The 20,328-nt window shown below is 44.1% G+C and overlaps 1 protein-coding gene across 1 annotated transcript in view; it reads right to left on the bottom strand.

Moving 5' to 3' along the window:
* Positions 1-20,328, bottom strand: part of ccdc88ab (coiled-coil domain containing 88Ab) — a 94,934-nt gene that overhangs the window by 39,230 nt on the left and 35,376 nt on the right. The window contains exons 11-12 of the mRNA XM_079842323.1: positions 9,278-9,424; positions 5,742-5,889 (exon numbers count right to left, since the gene is read on the bottom strand). Coding sequence (XP_079698449.1) covers positions 5,742-5,889; positions 9,278-9,424 — 295 coding nt within the window. The remainder of the gene's footprint in view (positions 1-5,741; positions 5,890-9,277; positions 9,425-20,328) is intronic.

Below are 20,328 nucleotides of genomic sequence, written 5' to 3' on the forward strand. Positions count from 1 at the left end.
CGCATCAGCGATGTTTGCAGAAGGACTCTGGGTTCCACAGGTGATGCTTGGGAATCCTCTCTGTCTGCCTTGAACGGTGGCGCGTACGCGCACTAACAACACCATGGCTTCTTCACATGATTCCAGTAGGGCTGTCGGCTGCGGTTTCTCTCGCGCCCCCTCTGGTTCGGCGGAGTAATTACAACTTCATTGTTCGAGAGGGGAAATCCATGCTCTCCTCAGCAAAATGGCAATTCAAGTTTTACCACAGGGGAAGATGGAGAAAGAGGTTTTTCAGCGTAAATTCCTCCTCCTCCTCCAAAAAAAAAAAAGACTTGCAGCAGTTGAACAAACACTTTAGAGTGGTTAATGTGTCAGGTTCAGAAAAGCTTGCAGTATGTCACCTGTTCTGCCCTCTGCATCCTCGGGATCGGCTTACATCGGTGTGTTTTTGCCCGATGCATCTTGCCACAATCCACCCGGAGCACAGAAAACATTTCTGAGGTCTCCGTTGATGGGATTGCCTATAGATCCCAATAGCACCGCTCATATCTGAAAGATAAGCAGAAGCGGTGTTGGTTCTGCTGTGCCATCAGAGCATTATATTGTTCTCCTCTTTGGATGAAGTGCTCCTGGCTGCAGACAGCAGGGAACAAGCAGTGTTGTAAAACACATGCGCTTGTTTTTCCATTTACCAGCTCTGGGATTTTTCAGATAATCTCAAAAGGGGCTGTTATATCTCGGCCTGTTATATCTCGGTCTGTTATATCTCGGTCTGGGGATAGATTCAGAACCGAACAGAGGGCAGAGGACTTTTGCAGTACTGAGACTGTTGGGGCTCATGGTCTGGATAGCAGTAGTACGGCTGGATTCTCCTCTTGTGTTTGCAGTTCCGGCGCTGGGCGTTCAGACCATGGTCCCCTGGGAGTCCTAGATCTGTTAACAGAAGGATTTCCCCTGGGCAGGGTTACGGCATGTTCATTAGTGATGACAAACGTCACAACATGGACGAGAAACTCTGTAAGAGGAGAGTGGTTGACAGCGCTGTAGGAGCTTCACATACATTTATGTGGAATAGTTCTCCTGCTGCTGAAACACTTGACCCAGCAGGGCAAGCATTATTCAGAATGGAAAATATGACAATGGCCGTATATATGTATAAGGAGGTACTCCCTCTCTGCTGCAATTGGCATGGATGCTCTTGATATGGGCAGACCTGCGGTGGCTTATGCACTCTTGAATAGTGGTGCAGATCGGGTGCAGAAATGTGGATCTGAAACATGCGCCGCCCGCTGTTTTCTTGATTATGGACTGGAGTGCCCCGTAGGGGGTGGATGTCCCAACACGTATATCCCAGGATTCTGCTGTATGCAGAAGTCCATCACTGATTTTGGTGGCATCTTGCTGGCCAGAGAAGAAGAAATGGTACACAAGCATCATGGCATTGCTGTTGAGGACACACACCATGGTGTCTTCCCCTATGCAGGACCTGCTGTCCCATGCAGGAGGCAGATTCTGTGGTCTCTAGGGGCCGACATGTGGAGAGAGGGAGAATCTGACTGTAGCTACAAAACAGGGCTCTTGCTTTCTGAAGCACACCGTGTTGTGTTGAAGTAGTGCATGTTTGAAGTTTGGTGCAGGTGAAAATCTGTATCACCGTTTCAGTGCCTGATTGATACTGTTTTCTTCTCCGAAGAAAAGTCACTCCCATTCCATGCTGGAAGTTTATTGGGCGACTGTTTTCGGTTTTCATGAGGGCATTAATGGTGCTGCGCTAAAGCGCGCATTTTTCGGTTCCTTAAGAGCAGGGGTGTCCAAACTTTTTTTAAAGGGGGCCGGATTTGATATTGTGGACATACCCGGGGGCCGGTCCCTTTTCTAGCCTATTATATAATATATATATATATGACATGTTTTGTTTCTTGGAAACATGACAGATTTGACAAAAGCTTGAGCTGACAGTAGAGTAGCTTGAGATAGGACACAGGAAATGTATAGATATTTAACAATATCTGTAAAACTTTCATCAACCAAAAAGTTTTAATGGGTGAAATTTTAATGTTATTACAGAGTTAGAACTCTATTCTTATTTAAATTTAATAAGTGCTCTATTTAGATCCCCACAGGTAAAATCACACTACAAAACATGCTTTTGTGACTTGGTATTTCTGTCTTTTTTCCAGTCCAAATATCTAAAAATTCTTAAATCAAGATGCTTTTACTAAGGAAAATTACATATTTTTTCTTGATTCCTGGGGGAACAAATCTAAATGAATTGAGTTTTTGCTTGAAACAAACTAAATTATCTGCCAATGGATTAGAAAAATAATCTTCCTTTAAGATTCCAAACAGAAACATTATTACCCCACTGGCAGATATATTTGCTTGTTTTAAACAAAAACTCACTTCAATTTAATTACATTTTCCAGAAAACAAGAAAAAATATCTAATGTCATTTAACTTATCTCGTAACATCTTGATTTAAGATTTTTTTATATATATTTAGACTAGAAACAAGACTAAATACTAAATTACAGCATTTTTTGCAGTGCACACAAGGCAAAAAGTAATACATACACACATACATATATATATATATATATATATAATAAATATATATATCTAGAATGGTATTTCATCTACATATAAATTCAAATGCACAAAACTGCAAGTTTATGACAAAAAATAGTCTGCAATTTGGCCTTTATTACTCATTTAATACATGTCTACATTACAAATTAAATAAAATGAGTTATTAACCTACATTTCTGACAAATTACCACGGTTACAGGTAGTGTTACTACAGTAAATCCATGATAAATTCGAAATGCGAATTGTTGTTTGAAAATGATTTTGAATCGGCTCAGCTGATTTGCACGTTAGTGTTGTTTATTCAGTCAGTGCTGTTTAACTGGAAATTAAATCAAATCACCGAGAGATTCGCAGCTCGTACCGGAGACCTCTGTGCCGAACTCGAACACTTCTCATTGGCTGTTTAGTGGGCGCGTGATCGAGACACTCAGCAGGTAAACACATTTGTTCAGAGTTAGAGCTCGTGAGTTGCGCAGAGCACAAATTGCGCTGTTTCGTTCTGCTTTGGCCGCTGTTTCCCTGGCCTAAAGTCTAGTACTGCCACCTTGCGGCGACATCGTGAAACTGCATGATTTGTAAATGATCCGTGGCGGGCCACATATAATACATTTTAATAGACGCGCTGCGGGCCGTTTGAAATTCATCCCCGGGCCGCATTTGGCCCGCGGGCCGGACTTTGGACACCCCTGCTTAAGAGGGTCCTGGCATACTACGATTTTTGCTCCGTTTCGGGCACAGTCGAGAGTGTGAGTTTTTCAAAGTATAGCCTACTCCATTGGCCACATCAGTGGAAAGGTGCTTTTGGCGCATGTGCACTATCTAGTGCATTTTGGTTTTCGAGTGCTTTGGTTTTCGAGTGCTCTCTCTCTCCTCTCCACCTATAGTTGGTGTGTGGTGAGCGCGCTGGTGCCATTGGACATCCCAGTGGATGCTGAACACTGCTGGTGGTTGAGGAGAGACCCCTGACATGAGTGTAAAGTGCTTTGAGCGTACAGTAGTACATAGGAAACGTGCTATATGATTCATGTCACTCGCACATGTGCTGTTTTATACGGACAGTGAGTGGCCATCTGCGGACTCTCCTGATGGTGATTATTACGTCACACGGACAGTTCACGGACGGTCGGGGAACTCTGGCGCTCCGCTCCATCTGTTGAGAGTGTGAGCTGGTCAAGGTACACTCCTTTGGCCAGGAAGGCCGGGTATGGTTCATTTCCTGCATCCAGATGCGTCACACACGCAGTCAAATGAGCGCGGATGACCGAGTTCAATACATGTGCAGTATAATTGTTGTGACTCTTCTGTCGCTTCTGTTTTTCTTGCACATGCTCTGTTGTATGCGCACCTTCCATGCATTCTCAAAAACAATTGGGCTGCTGACGGGATACTTTGGGCTTGAGTGCAGATGGGTTCGGAATGCGTGCTTCTGAGTGAACTTTGTCCGCAAGTGGTCCAGTAACTCATACGCTGTGGCATGCGCACCAAAGGCCCTCCTGTTGACGAGAATTTACGTCACACGAATGGTGCGCAGAACGCAGACATCCAAAGTATACCTGGAGCTTTAAGGTCAGCGTTTTTAGTTTTTAGGCTCGTTACAAACTGTAATGGTGCCGTCATGACCTGATGGTTGATCTGGAGGCTAGGTGTGAACCTCCGTTTGAGTCTTTACAATCCTTGAATATAAGGATGATTCCTTGTCATGGATACTGGCATCAGCAAAGCATGTTGGTTATCTTCATGCGCTATTGGTGCATCCCCTTTGCTGTCTCCACACAAGCTGCACTTGGTGGTGTTGCATCCAAATGCGGCGTATATGCCTAAAGTCAGGTTGGGAGTATGCTCTCGTTCGAGCTGTCTGCCCTGTGAAGTCTCTGAATCAGAGAGAAACAGGATACTTGCTTTGTGCTTTGCGCCGTTTGCGATTCGTCCGCAGGTGCATTGGGCAGTTGCATTTGTCATGTTTTCCAGCTCAGCCAGTGGGAAGCCGCTATCTGAGCGATGTCTTTCACATGGGACTGTACAAGGCTATTTCTATAGCATGGAAGGAGTTGGTTCTGCCTGGTGAGGTGTGTGAGCACTCTAAAGGGCATGGAGATGTCAGGGGCTTGGGTTAAGATTCTCTGGGATGCCAGCTGGGCATCACTGTGCGTTTGTCCGCTGTACCCGCTAGTTGCCACTACGGCAACAGTAACTCAGGCTGTGCAAACCACAGGGGTTTTATAGGGGCCATGCATCTTTCCCTCAGAAAAGGGTTATGTGGCGGTGCTGGTCTACTACGTTTAGTTCAGCGACTTGGCGGGCGTGAATATCTGTCCCATAGTCATGTGTTGTACCGAGTTGACCAACTGAATGGGAACGTTGAGTTATGCATATAACAGCTGTACACACACCTCTGGGCACAGTCGGGGCTCGGTGAAGAGCTGAAGAACGAGGGAAATTACGCATTCGACTGCATTTATATGCTGTGGGCGAGGGACCCCGCCCACGTCCTCATGCGTCATTGGCCTTTCAGGCGTGAATAAAGGTGTCTTCAGCAGATGGCGCTAGAGCGCGATATCCCATAGTCATGTGTTGTACCGAGTTGACCGACTGAATGGGAACAGTAGTTATATGCATAACTCAACGTTTACGAATAGATCATTGAATCTTTGATTCAACTGATTAATTTAAACACTGAATCATTCACTAACACACACACACTGATGCTGAGAGAGGGGTTATGGTTCTGCTGTGATCTTTGTTTGGAACTATTTTCGCTGCTGAAATAGAACAAAAATTTTCATCTAAAATGTAAGTGACTTAATGTTAATTAATTGTTTATGGAGCTGGCGTATGAGATCAGTCATGTTCAGTCGTGATGGTATTCAGGAAAACACACTCTTGTTAGTGTGATGTTGTTTAACTGTATCATATGTTATAAATATAAAATCTACACCATTTTACCCGTGTGTGTTAACTGAGCTTCTGTGTGTGAGCGGCGCTCATTTGTTTTCGATGTTCTCCTCGAGAGGCGGCGCGAGCAGAATTTTGCAGAATCATTATTGCACTTTGGTGATTCTCTAGTTATTTTTTGTTTTGATGTTTTAACCAGGATACTCCATCAGCAAGTCAAATGATTTTTCACTTGCCCCTTCAAAAACTCCACTTGTCCCAGAGGAGCGTTAATGTACCTTCAGAGAGCTCGGGCGTGGTCTTGGACAGCTGCTCCAGCTCCCAGCCCAGGTGCAGAGACTCGTCCATGCTCTGCTTCTGGGCCATCTCCAGCGTCAGGTTCTCCTCCAGCAGCTCCTCCATCCGCTTCCTGTCCATGTCCCGCTCCTGCAACACAACCCCATCACACCTCTGAGGATTACACCAATGCTTTATTCACTGAGAACAACCACACTACTGAAACTACAATCTGCTGATGTAAATGATGAGGAGTGTGTGTGTGTGTGTGTGTCAGAGTTTCCGCTAGAAAAAAATGGTGCCGGTCAAAGTGACCGGCAGAGGTTTCGTTTTCCGGACATTTTGATGATATGCCGGTCAAATATCGCCTCTTAATTATTCAAGTTGAGGAAAACTGAAAGCAGTTTATGTAACTTAAAAAAATGACATAATCAGGCCGTATATGCAACATGTTTATTAGCCTAACTTTCAAATAGACGGAAAAAAAAACATGAACGTCCGATTGGCGTCAATCAACCAATTTTTTTTACTATGGTTTCACATTTCATAGTTTAACAAACCAACCCCCCTTCCCCACATAAAATATCCGAATATAGCATTGTTTTTACTCAAGCAAATTTAATTATAAACTCAGTATGTCTCATTTAGTTGGTAACATTTAAATTGGCCACCGTGTAAATGACTCCTTGTCAAATGAACTTGAACAAACAAATGACTAGGCCTATAACATTGTCTCGCGTCATTTTTGGCTACTTTTTACGCTTTTTTGCAGTGCTGAATTGTGCAGCTGCCGACTTAAAATCAAAAGTTCCCAGTGTCTCTCCACAACTTGCAATGCGCATAAGCCGCGTAACCTTGTTCTCCGCAAGGCGATCGCTGCTTCGTCTTGATCCGATTCTGCTGTGAGAACCCCCTCTCTGCAGGAACACTCGAGACAGGGATTACACAGGCTATCTTGGCGAGCTTGGTCCACTCTGGATACATTTCGCTGAAATCACATATGAGGACTTCGCAGGCTGTGGAGAAATGCAATCCTCCATAGCCACGGAGCGCTGTCATGACAGCGTGGGCATCACGTCGCAGGCTTACGGTATCGATAAGAGGAGCGGTGTCCGCAGACTCAAGGCTTGTAAAATGGCAAACAATCCTTCTGATCGCTGGTTCTGCATATTCTTGGAGAGCTATTTGTCAGATTTGGAGAGCTATTTGTCAGATTTTAATCTGAAATTTTAATCTGACAATTTGACCGAAAATATTTAATTTTTTCGGACATTTAATTTTTTTCCCGGCCAATGTCCGGTAATTACCGGACAACGGAAACCCTGGTGTGTGTGTGTGTGTGTGTGTGTGTGCGGTTCAGATGATCAGTGCAATCCATCAGTTCTAATGGCATGAGAGCGGGTCACATGACCACTCTGAAGCGGATAAACGTTCAGCTCATCCAGAGGTCTGGTGGATGATGAGGCCGGCGGGTTCTTCAGCTTTAGTACACTAGACCAGCCTTTCTCAAAGTGGGTGCCGCGGCACACTGGGGTGCCGCCTGACTTTGTCAGGGGTGCCGCCAAAAAATTACGTAGGCTAAAAAAAAAAATATATGAAATTTCTTATATAAAATATATTTGAATTTACATAAATACATTCTTCTTCTTTTTAACCCTTTCGCACGTACGATCACACATTCACACATGTGATTAGAACGGTCAGTGCATCACGTTCATTCAAATGTAAATTCAAATGTGCTTTCGCGTTGGCTTGCACTGAGCCAGAGACAGGCGCGCTCAGCTAGACTTGTCATATATCACAACTTTTCAGTGTTTTCAGCCACATAATGTTTATTTTAGGTTTCATACATATACGTACTAAAAAAACAATACATTTAGAGTTTGTAAAATACACAATGATGAAAAATGAAGAGGCAATAATAATCCTTTCCATTATAATTAGTTTTATTCATATCAGATACACATTGTGTAAGTAACTTTAAAGTTTACTCTATTCTTCTCCCAGTTCACCTGCCACTTACTTTTATGTATTTTGGGAGAAGTGGATGAATTCACGTCTTGTAAATCCAACAGATCCGATTTTCTGAACTGCGCCTGCGGTGGCGATGGCGGCGCCCATCGCGCATACAGCTCAACTAACGCCATCGTTTTAAAGGTGTTTAAACGACAAAACACTTCCTCTTGTATATATTTGACAATCGGAATATCCGATATTTCAGGCCATATCTAACAAATTTGTGAATATTTTGAATAAAAAAGGAAAAATTGACATAAAAGTCTGGCTTGTGTGAGCGTGTATGTGCGCTGCATGCGCGCATGTAGATCTTTCTCCATCTCTCGAAGCGGATTATTTTTTTTGTGTGTGTGGGTGTATGTGGGTGTGTGTGCATGCGCATATGGCACGGATGAAAACAAGCACTATTATGGAAAAACATTCCTGCTTATCTCTGGTGCATGGAACATGGATCTTTTTCTTATCGTATTGTATCTAATTTTATTTATTTTTGTTATGTCTGCCTCTTTTTATTTTATTTTAACTGCATCCTGCACTTCAGTTTAGTTCTCCTGGTCAGGATTTGTTGTTGGGTTCCTGTATTGTGCGGTCCACCTCTTACGGTTTTATGGCATTTGTGTCTCTGATTAATTATTTTGTGAATTACTTTGCAAACCTGTGTTTTTAAAGGTGCTATAAAGTTGCTATAAAGTTGTTATTATTATTGTTATTTACAGTTCGTATTATGCTCTGTTCATTACTGTCCTGTCTAAATAAACAGGACATTTGCATTTAAATTTGGGTTATGCAGTGTTTTTAAATTATATTTTAAACTGGGGTGCCTTGAAATTTTATGCACTTTTGAAAGGTGCCCTGACTGAAAAAAGTTTGAGAAAGGCTGCACTAGACTGCACTGCACATTTTTATATTGTTGCACCTTCATAAAGTATATTTTTACTGCCCAGTCTGCGGGAATGCCAGATCTACAGCTCGTTGTAATAACTGACAAATAACCTTTGAACTTGAGCTGTAAATGCTGCATTTGCTCACTCATGTTGTTTCCGTGCGTCACTAGGCTCTCTGTGTGTGTGTGTGTGTGTGTGTGTGTGTGTGTCAATGTCCTGTCTGTGTGTGTGTGTGTGTGTGTGTGTGTGTGTGTGTGTCAGTATGTGACTGACACACACACACACACACACACACACACACACACACACACACACACACAGACACACACACACACACACACACAGAACGGCTTCTCATAGTGAATAGTGCGAGATAATTAATTCTCTTCCGTGTCTTTTTGCACAGCTCACAGTCAGACAAATAAAAACAACAATAAGACTGAAAATAAATGTGAAATAATGTCTAAGGTTTTATTACCCCATTGGAATCGAAATTAGGAATCGAAAATAACCTGAAACGCTAAAATTCAAACGATCCCCGACTCTACCTATAGGAAACCTACACATTCTGCATATTATTAATCTGCATATAATCACATGTGTTATAAAGAGCCTCTCCATTGGCCGATCTCGCTCACCATCTCCATGTCGTGGATCTTGTTTTTCAGCTGCAGATTTTCCTTCTCCAGCTCATGATGTTTATCAGACCGAGCTCTGAACGACTCCAGCTGATCCTCCAGCATACTCTTAGTCTCCAGCAGAACCTGATTATCCTCCTTCAGTTCCTACAACACAGATCAGCACAACAGACATCAAATCCCAGCATTCCCAACATTCCCTGATGAACACACACAATCAATAACAGCCACAGCATTCCCAACATTCCCTGGTGAACACACAATCAATAACAGCCACAGCATTCCCAACATTCCCTGATGAACACACACAATCAATAACAGCCACAGCATTCCCAACATTCCCTGATGAACACACACAATCAATAACAGCCACAGCATTCCCAACATTCCCTGATGAACACACACAATCAATAACAGACATCAAATCCCAGCATTCCCAGAACACACACAATCAATAACAGCCACAACATTCCCAACATTCCCTGATGAACACACACAATCAATAACAGCCACAGCATTCCCAACATTCCCTGGTGAACACACAATCAATAACAGCCACAGCATTCCCAACATTCCCTGATGAACACACACAATCAATAACAGCCACAGCATTCCCAACATTCCCTGATGAACACACACAATCAATAACAGCCACAGCATTCCCAACATTCCCTGATGAACACACACAATCAATAACAGCCACAGCATTCCCAACATTCCCTGATGAACACACACAATCAATAACAGCCACAGCATTCCCAACAGTCCCTGGTGAACACACAATCAATAACAGCCACAGCATTCCCAACATTCCCTGGTGAACACACAATCAATAACAGCCACAGCATTCCCAACATTCCCTGATGAACACACACAATCAATAACAGCCACAGCATTCCCAACATTCCCTGATGAACACACACAATCAATAACAGCCACAGCATTCCCAACATTCCCTGATGAACACACACAATCAATAACAGCCACAGCATTCCCAACATTCCCAGGTGAACACACACAATCAATAACAGCCACAGCATTCCCTACATTCCCTGATGAACACACACAATCAATAACAGCCACAGCATTCCCAACATTCCCTGATGAACACACACAATCAATAACAGCCACAGCATTCCCAACATTCCCTGGTGAACACACACAATCAATAACAGCCACAGCATTCCCTACATTCCCTGATGAACACACACAATCAATAACAGCCACAGCATTCCCAACATTCCCTGATGAACACACACAATCAATAACAGCCACAACATTCCCAACATTCCCTGATGAACACACACAATCAATAACAGCCAAAACATTCCCAACATTCCCTGGTGAACACACACAATCAATAACAGCCACAGCATTCCCAACATTCCCTGGTGAACACACACAATCAATAACATCCACAGCATTCCCAACATTCCCTGATGAACACACACAATCAATAACAGCCACAACATTCCCAACATTCCCTGATGAACACACACAATCAATAACAGCCACAGCATTCCCAACATTCCCAGATGAACACACACAATCAATAACAGCCACAGCATTCCCAACATTCCCTGATGAACACACACAATCAATAACAGCCACAGCATTCCCAACATTCCCAGAACACACACAATCAATAACAGCCACAACATTCCCAACATTCCCTGGTGAACACACACAATCAATAACAGCCACAGCATTCCCAACATTCCCTGGTGAACACACACAATCAATAACAGCCACAGCATTCCCTACATTCCCTGATGAACACACACAATCAATAACAGCCACAGCATTCCCAACATTCCCTGATGAACACACACAATCAATAACAGCCACAACATTCCCAACATTCCCTGATGAACACACACAATCAATAACAGCCACAACATTCCCAACATTCCCTGGTGAACACACACAATCAATAACAGCCACAGCATTCCCAACATTCCCTGGTGAACACACACAATCAATAACATCCACAGCATTCCCAACATTCCCTGATGAACACACACAATCAATAACAGCCACAACATTCCCAACATTCCCTGATGAACACACACAATCAATAACAGCCACAACATTCCCAACATTCCCTGGTGAACACACACAATCAATAACAGCCACAGCATTCCCAACATTCCCTGGTGAACACACACAATCAATAACAGCCACAGCATTCCCAACATTCCCTGATGAACACACACAATCAATAACAGCCACAGCATTCCCAACATTCCCTGGTGAACACACACAATCAATAACAGCCACAGCATTCCCAACATTCCCTGATGAACACACACAATCAATAACAGCCACAGCATTCCCAACATTCCCTGATGAACACACACAATCAATAACAGCCACAGCATTCCCAACATTCCCTGGTGAACACACACAATCAATAACAGCCACAACATTCCCAACATTCCCTGATGAACACACACAATCAATAACAGCCACAGCATTCCCAACATTCCCTGGTGAACACACACAATCAATAACAGCCACAGCATTCCCAACATTCCCTGATGAACACACACAATCAATAACAGCCACAGCATTCCCAACATTCCCTGGTGAACACACACAATCAATAACAGCCACAGCATTCCCAACATTCCCTGGTGAACACACACAATCAATAACAGCCACAGCATTCCCAACATTCCCTGGTGAACACACAATCAATAGCAGCCACAGCATTCCCAACATTCCCAGCTGAACACACACAATCAATAACAGCCAGAGCATTCCCAACATTCCCAGATGAACACACACAATCAATAACAGCCACAGCATTCCCAACATTCCCAGAACACACACAATCAATAACAGCCACAACATTCCCAACATTCCCTGGTGAACACACACAATCAATAACAGCCACAGCATTCCCAACATTCCCTGGTGAACACACACAATCAATAACAGCCACAGCATTCCCAACATTCCCTGGTGAACACACACAATCAATAACAGCCACAGCATTCCCAACATTCCCAGATGAACACACACAATCAATAACAGCCACAGCATTCCCAACAGTCCCTGATGAACACACACAATCAATAACAGCCACAGCATTCCCAACAGTCCCTGATGAACACACACAATCAATAACAGCCACAGCATTCCCAACATTCCCTGATGAACACACACAATCAATAGCAGCCACAGCATTCCCAACAGTCCCTGATGAACACACACAATCAATAACAGCCACAGCATTCCCAACATTCCCTGGTGAACACACACAATCAATAACAGCCACAGCATTCCCAACATTCCCAGATGAACACACACAATCAATAACAGCCACAGCATTCCCAACAGTCCCTGATGAACACACACAATCAATAACAGCCACAGCATTCCCAACAGTCCCTGATGAACACACACAATCAATAACAGCCACAGCATTCCCAACATTCCCTGATGAACACACACAATCAATAACAGCCACAGCATTCCCAACATTCCCTGGTGAACACACACAATCAATAACAGCCACAGCATTCCCAACATTCCCTGGTGAACACACACAATCAATAACAGCCACAGCATTCCCAACATTCCCTGATGAACACACACAATCAATAACAGCCACAGCATTCCCAACATTCCCAGGTGAACACACACAATCAATAACAGCCACAGCATTCCCAACATTCCCTGATGAACACACACAATCAATAACAGCCACAGCATTCCCAACATTCCCTGATGAACACACACAATCAATAGCAGCCACAGCATTCCCAACAGTCCCTGATGAACACACACAATCAATAACAGCCACAGCATTCCCAACATTCCCTGGTGAACACACACAATCAATAACAGCCACAGCATTCCCAACATTCCCAGATGAACACACACAATCAATAACAGCCACAGCATTCCCAACAGTCCCTGATGAACACACACAATCAATAACAGCCACAGCATTCCCAACAGTCCCTGATGAACACACACAATCAATAACAGCCACAGCATTCCCAACATTCCCTGATGAACACACACAATCAATAACAGCCACAGCATTCCCAACATTCCCTGGTGAACACACACAATCAATAACAGCCACAGCATTCCCAACATTCCCTGGTGAACACACACAATCAATAACAGCCACAGCATTCCCAACATTCCCTGGTGAACACACACAATCAATAACAGCCACAGCATTCCCAACATTCCCTGTTGAACACACACAATCAATAACAGCCACAGCATTCCCAACATTCCCAGCTGAACACACACAATCAATAACAGCCACAGCATTCCCAACATTCCCAGCTGAACACACACAATCAATAACAGCCACAGCATTCCCAACATTCCCAGATGAACACACACAATCAATAACAGCCACAGCATTCCCAACATTCCCTGGTGAACACACACAATCAATAACAGCCACAGCATTCCCAACATTCCCTGATGAACACACACAATCAATAACAGCCACAGCATTCCCAACATTCCCTGATGAACACACACAATCAATAACAGCCACAGCATTCCCAACATTCCCTGGTGAACACACACAATCAATAACAGCCACAGCATTCCCAACATTCCCTGGTGAACACACACACAATCAATAACAGCCACAGCATTCCCAACATTCCCTGGTGAACACACACAATCAATAACAGCCACAGCATTCCCAACATTCCCTGGTGAACACACACAATCAATAACAGCCACAGCATTCCCAACATTCCCAGATGAACACACACAATCAATAACAGCCACAGCATTCCCAACATTCCCAGCTGAACACACACAATCAATAACAGCCACAGCATTCCCAACAGTCCCTGATGAACACACACAATCAATAACAGCCACAGCATTCCCAACATTCCCTGATGAACACACACAATCAATAACAGCCACAGCATTCCCAACATTCCCTGATGAACACACACAATCAATAACAGCCAGAGCATTCCCAACATTCCCTGGTGAACACACACAATCAATAACAGCCACAGCATTCCCAACATTCCCTGGTGAACACACACAATCAATAACAGCCACAGCATTCCCAACATTCCCTGGTGAACACACACAATCAATAACAGCCAGAGCATTCCCAACATTCCCTGGTGAACACACACAATCAATAACAGCCACAGCATTCCCAACATTCCCTGATGAACACACACAATCAATAACAGCCAGAGCATTCCCAACATTCCCTGGTGAACACACACAATCAATAACAGCCACAGCATTCCCAACATTCCCTGGTGAACACACACAATCAATAACAGCCACAGCATTCCCAACATTCCCTGGTGAACACACACAATCAATAACAGCCACAGCATTCCCAACATTCCCTGTTGAACACACACAATCAATAACAGCCACAGCATTCCCAACATTCCCAGCTGAACACACACAATCAATAACAGCCACAGCATTCCCAACATTCCCAGCTGAACACACACAATCAATAACAGCCACAGCATTCCCAACATTCCCAGATGAACACACACAATCAATAACAGCCACAGCATTCCCAACATTCCCAGCTGAACACACACAATCAATAACAGCCACAGCATTCCCAACATTCCCTGATGAACACACACAATCAATAACAGCCACAGCATTCCCAACATTCCCTGATGAACACACACAATCAATAACAGCCACAACATTCCCAACATTCCCTGATGAACACACACAATCAATAACAGCCACAGCATTCCCAACATTCCCAGATGAACACACACAATCAATAACAGCCACAGCATTCCCAACATTCCCTGATGAACACACACAATCAATAACAGCCAGAGCATTCCCAACATTCCCTGATGAACACACACAATCAATAGCAGCCACAGCATTCCCAACATTCCCTGATGAACACACAATCAATAACAGCCACAGCATTCCCAACATTCCCAGATGAACACACACAATCAATAACAGCCACAGCATTCCCAACATTCCCAGCTGAACACACACAATCAATAACAGCCACAGCATTCCCAACATTCCCTGATGAACACACACAATCAATAACAGCCACAGCATTCCCAACATTCCCTGATGAACACACACAATCAATAACAGCCACAACATTCCCAACATTCCCTGATGAACACACACAATCAATAACAGCCAGAGCATTCCCAACATTCCCTGATGAACACACACAATCAATAACAGCCACAGCATTCCCAACATTCCCTGATGAACACACACAATCAATAACAGCCACAGCATTCCCAACATTCCCTGATGAACACACACAATCAATAACAGCCACAGCATTCCCAACAGTCCCTGATGAACACACACAATCAATAACAGCCACAGCATTCCCAACAGTCCCTGGTGAACACACACAATCAATAACAGCCACAGCATTCCCAACATTCCCTGTTGAACACACACAATCAATAACAGCCACAGCATTCCCAACATTCCCAGCTGAACACACACAATCAATAACAGCCACAGCATTCCCAACATTCCCAGCTGAACACACACAATCAATAACAGCCACAGCATTCCCAACATTCCCAGATGAACACACACAATCAATAACAGCCACAGCATTCCCAACATTCCCAGCTGAACACACACAATCAATAACAGCCACAGCATTCCCAACATTCCCTGATGAACACACACAATCAATAACAGCCACAGCATTCCCAACATTCCCTGATGAACACACACAATCAATAACAGCCAGAGCATTCCCTACATTCCCTGGTGAACACACACAATCAATAACAGCCACAGCATTCCCAACATTCCCTGATGAACACACACAATCAATAACAGCCACAACATTCCCAACATTCCCTGGTGAACACACACAATCAATAACAGCCACAGCATTCCCAACAGTCCCTGGTGAACACACACAATCAATAACAGCCACAGCATTCCCAACATTCCCTGGTGAACACACACAATCAATAACAGCCACAGCATTCCCAACATTCCCTGATGAACACACACAATCAATAACAGCCACAACATTCCCAACATTCCCTGATGAACACACACAATCAATAACAGCCAGAGCATTCCCTACATTCCCTGGTGAACACACACAATCAATAACAGCCACAGCATTCCCAACATTCCCTGGTGAACACACACAATCAATAACAGCCACAGCATTCCCAACATTCCCTGATGAACACACACAATCAATAACAGCCACAACATTCCCAACATTCCCTGGTGAACACACACAATCAATAACAGCCACAGCATTCCCAACATTCCCTGATGAACACACACAATCAATAACAGCCACAGCATTCCCAACATTCCCTGATGAACACACACAATCAATAACAGCCACAACATTCCCAACATTCCCTGGTGAACACACACAATCAATAACAGCCACAGCATTCCCAACATTCCCTGGTGAACACACACAATCAATAACAGCCACAGCATTCCCAACATTCCCTGATGAACACACACAATCAATAACAGCCACAACATTCCCAACATTCCCTGGTGAACACACACAATCAATAACAGCCACAACATTCCCAACATTCCCTGGTGAACACACACAATCAATAACAGCCACAGCATTCCCAACATTCCCTGGTGAACACACACAATCAATAACAGCCACAGCATTCCCAACATTCCCTGATGAACACACACAATCAATAACAGCCACAACATTCCCAACATTCCCAGCTGAACACACACAATCAATAACAGCCACAGCATTCCCAACATTCCCTGGTGAACACACACAATCAATAACAGCCACAGCATTCCCAACAGTCCCTGGTGAACACACACAATCAATAACAGCCACAGCATTCCCAACATTCCCTGATGAACACACACAATCAATAACAGCCACAGCATTCCCAACATTCCCTGATGAACACACACAATCAATAACAGCCACAGCATTCCCAACATTCCCTGCTGAACACACAATCAATAGCAGCCACAGCATTCCCAACAGTCCCTGGTGAACACACACAATCAATAACAGCCACAGCATTCCCAACATTCCCTGGTGAACACACACAATCAATAACAGCCACAGCATTCCCAACATTCCCTGCTGAACACACAATCAATAGCAGCCACAGCATTCCCAACAGTCCCTGATGAACACACACAATCAATAACAGCCACAGCATTCCCAACATTCCCTGGTGAACACACACAATCAATAACAGCCACAGCATTCCCAACATTCCCTGATGAACACACACAATCAATAACAGCCACAGCATTCCCAACATTCCCTGGTGAACACACACAATCAATAGCAGCCACAGCATTCCCAACATTCCCTGATGAACACACACAATCAATAACAGCCACAGCATTCCCAACAGTCCCTGATGAACACACACAATCAATAACAGCCACAGCATTCCCAACATTCCCTGGTGAACACACACAATCAATAACAGCCACAGCATTCCCAACATTCCCTGGTGAACACACACAATCAATAACAGCCACAGCATTCCCAACATTCCCTGCTGAACACACACAATCAATAACAGCCACAGCATTCCCAACATTCCCTGCTGAACACACAATCAATAGCAGCCACAGCATTCCCAACATTCCCTGGTGAACACACACAATCAATAACAGCCACAGCATTCCCAACATTCCCTGATGAACACACAATCAATAACAGCCACAGCATTCCCAACATTCCCTGGTGAACACACACAATCAATAACAGCCACAGCATTCCCAACATTCCCTGATGAACACACACAATCAATAACAGCCACAGCATTCCCAACATTCCCTGATGAACACACAATCAATAACAGCCACAGCATTCCCTACATTCCCTGGTGAACACACACAATCAATAACAGCCACAGCATTCCCAACATTCCCTGGTGAACACACACAATCAATAACAGCCACAGCATTCCCAACATTCCCTGGTGAACACACACAATCAATAACAGCCACAGCATTCCCAACATTCCCTGGTGAACACACACAATCAATAACAGCCACAGCATTCCCAACATTCCCAGCTGAACACACAATCAATAGCAGCCACAGCATTCCCAACATTCCCTGGTGAACACACACAATCAATAACAGCCACAGCATTCCCGACATTCCCTGGTGAACACACACAATCAATAACAGCCACAGCATTCCCAACATTCCCTGGTGAACACACACAATCAATAACAGCCACAGCATTCCCAACATTCCCAGCTGAACACACAATCAATAGCAGCCACAGCATTCCCAACATTCCCAGATGAACACACAATCAATAACAGCCACAGCATTCCCAACATTCCCAGCTGAACACACAATCAATAGCAGCCACAGCATTCCCAACATTCCCTGCTGAACATACAATCAATAACAGCCACAGCATTCCCAACATTCCCAGCTGAACACACACAATCAATAACAGCCACAGCATTCCCAACATTCCCTGCTGAACACACACAATCAATAACAGCCACAGCATTCCCAACATTCCCTGGTGAACACACACAATCAATAACAGCCACAGCATTCCCAACATTCCCAGATGAACACACACAATCAATAACATCCACAGCATTCCCAACATTCCCTGGTGAACACACACAATCAATAACAGCCACAGCATTCCCAACATTCCCAGGTGAACACACACAATCAATAACAGCCACAGCATTCCCTACATTCCCAGGTGAACACACACAATCAATAACAGCCACAGCATTCCCAACATTCCCTGGTGAACACACACAATCAATAACAGCCACAGCATTCCCAACATTCCCTGGTGAACACACACAATCAATAACAGCCACAGCATTCCCAACATTCCCTGGTGAACACACACAATCAATAACAGCCACAGCATTCCCAACATTCCCAGGTGAACACACACAATCAATAACAGCCACAGCATTCCCAACATTCCCAGGTGAACACACACAATCAATAACAGCCACAGCATTCCCAACATTCCCAGGTGAACACACACAATCAATAACAGCCACAGCATTCCCAACATTCCCTGGTGAACACACACAATCAATAACAGCCACAGCATTCCCAACATTCCCAGATGAACACACACAATCAATAACAGCCAGAGCATTCCCAACATTCCCTGGTGAACACACACAATCAATAACAGCCAGAGCATTCCCAACATTCCCAGGTGAACACACACAATCAATAACAGCCACAGCATTCCCAACATTCCCTGGTGAACACACACAATCAATAACAGCCACAGCATTCCCAACAGTCCCTGGTGAACACACACAATCAATAACAGCCACAGCATTCCCAGTATTCCCAGCTGAACACACACAATCAATAACAGCCACAGCATTCCCAGTATTCCCAGCTGAACACACACAATCAATAACAGCCAGAGCATTCCCAACATTCCCTGGTGAACACACACAATCAATAACAGCCAGAGCATTCCCAACATTCCCAGGTGAACACACACAATCAATAACAGCCACAGCATTCCCAACATTCCCTGGTGAACACACACAATCAATAACAGCCACAGCATTCCCAACATTCCCTGGTGAACACACACAATCAATAACAGCCACAGCATTCCCAACATTCCCTGGTGAACACACACAATCAATAACAGCCACAGCATTCCCAACATTCCCTGGTGAACACACACAATCAATAACAGCCACAGCATTCCCAACATTCCCTGGTGAACACACACAATCAATAACAGCCACAGCATTCCCAACATTCCCAGGTGAACACACACAATCAATAACAGCCACAGCATTCCCAACATTCCCAGGTGAACACACACAATCAATAACAGCCACAGCATTCCCAACATTCCCAGGTGAACACACACAATCAATAACAGCCACAGCATTCCCAACATTCCCTGGTGAACACACACAATCAATAACAGCCACAGCATTCCCAACATTCCCAGATGAACACACACAATCAATAACAGCCAGAGCATTCCCAACATTCCCTGGTGAACACACACAATCAATAACAGCCAGAGCATTCCCAAC

Source organism: Gobio gobio (assembly GCF_949357685.1).
Source record: "Gobio gobio genome assembly, chromosome: 18".
NCBI classification, from domain to species: Eukaryota; Metazoa; Chordata; class Actinopteri; order Cypriniformes; family Gobionidae; genus Gobio; species Gobio gobio.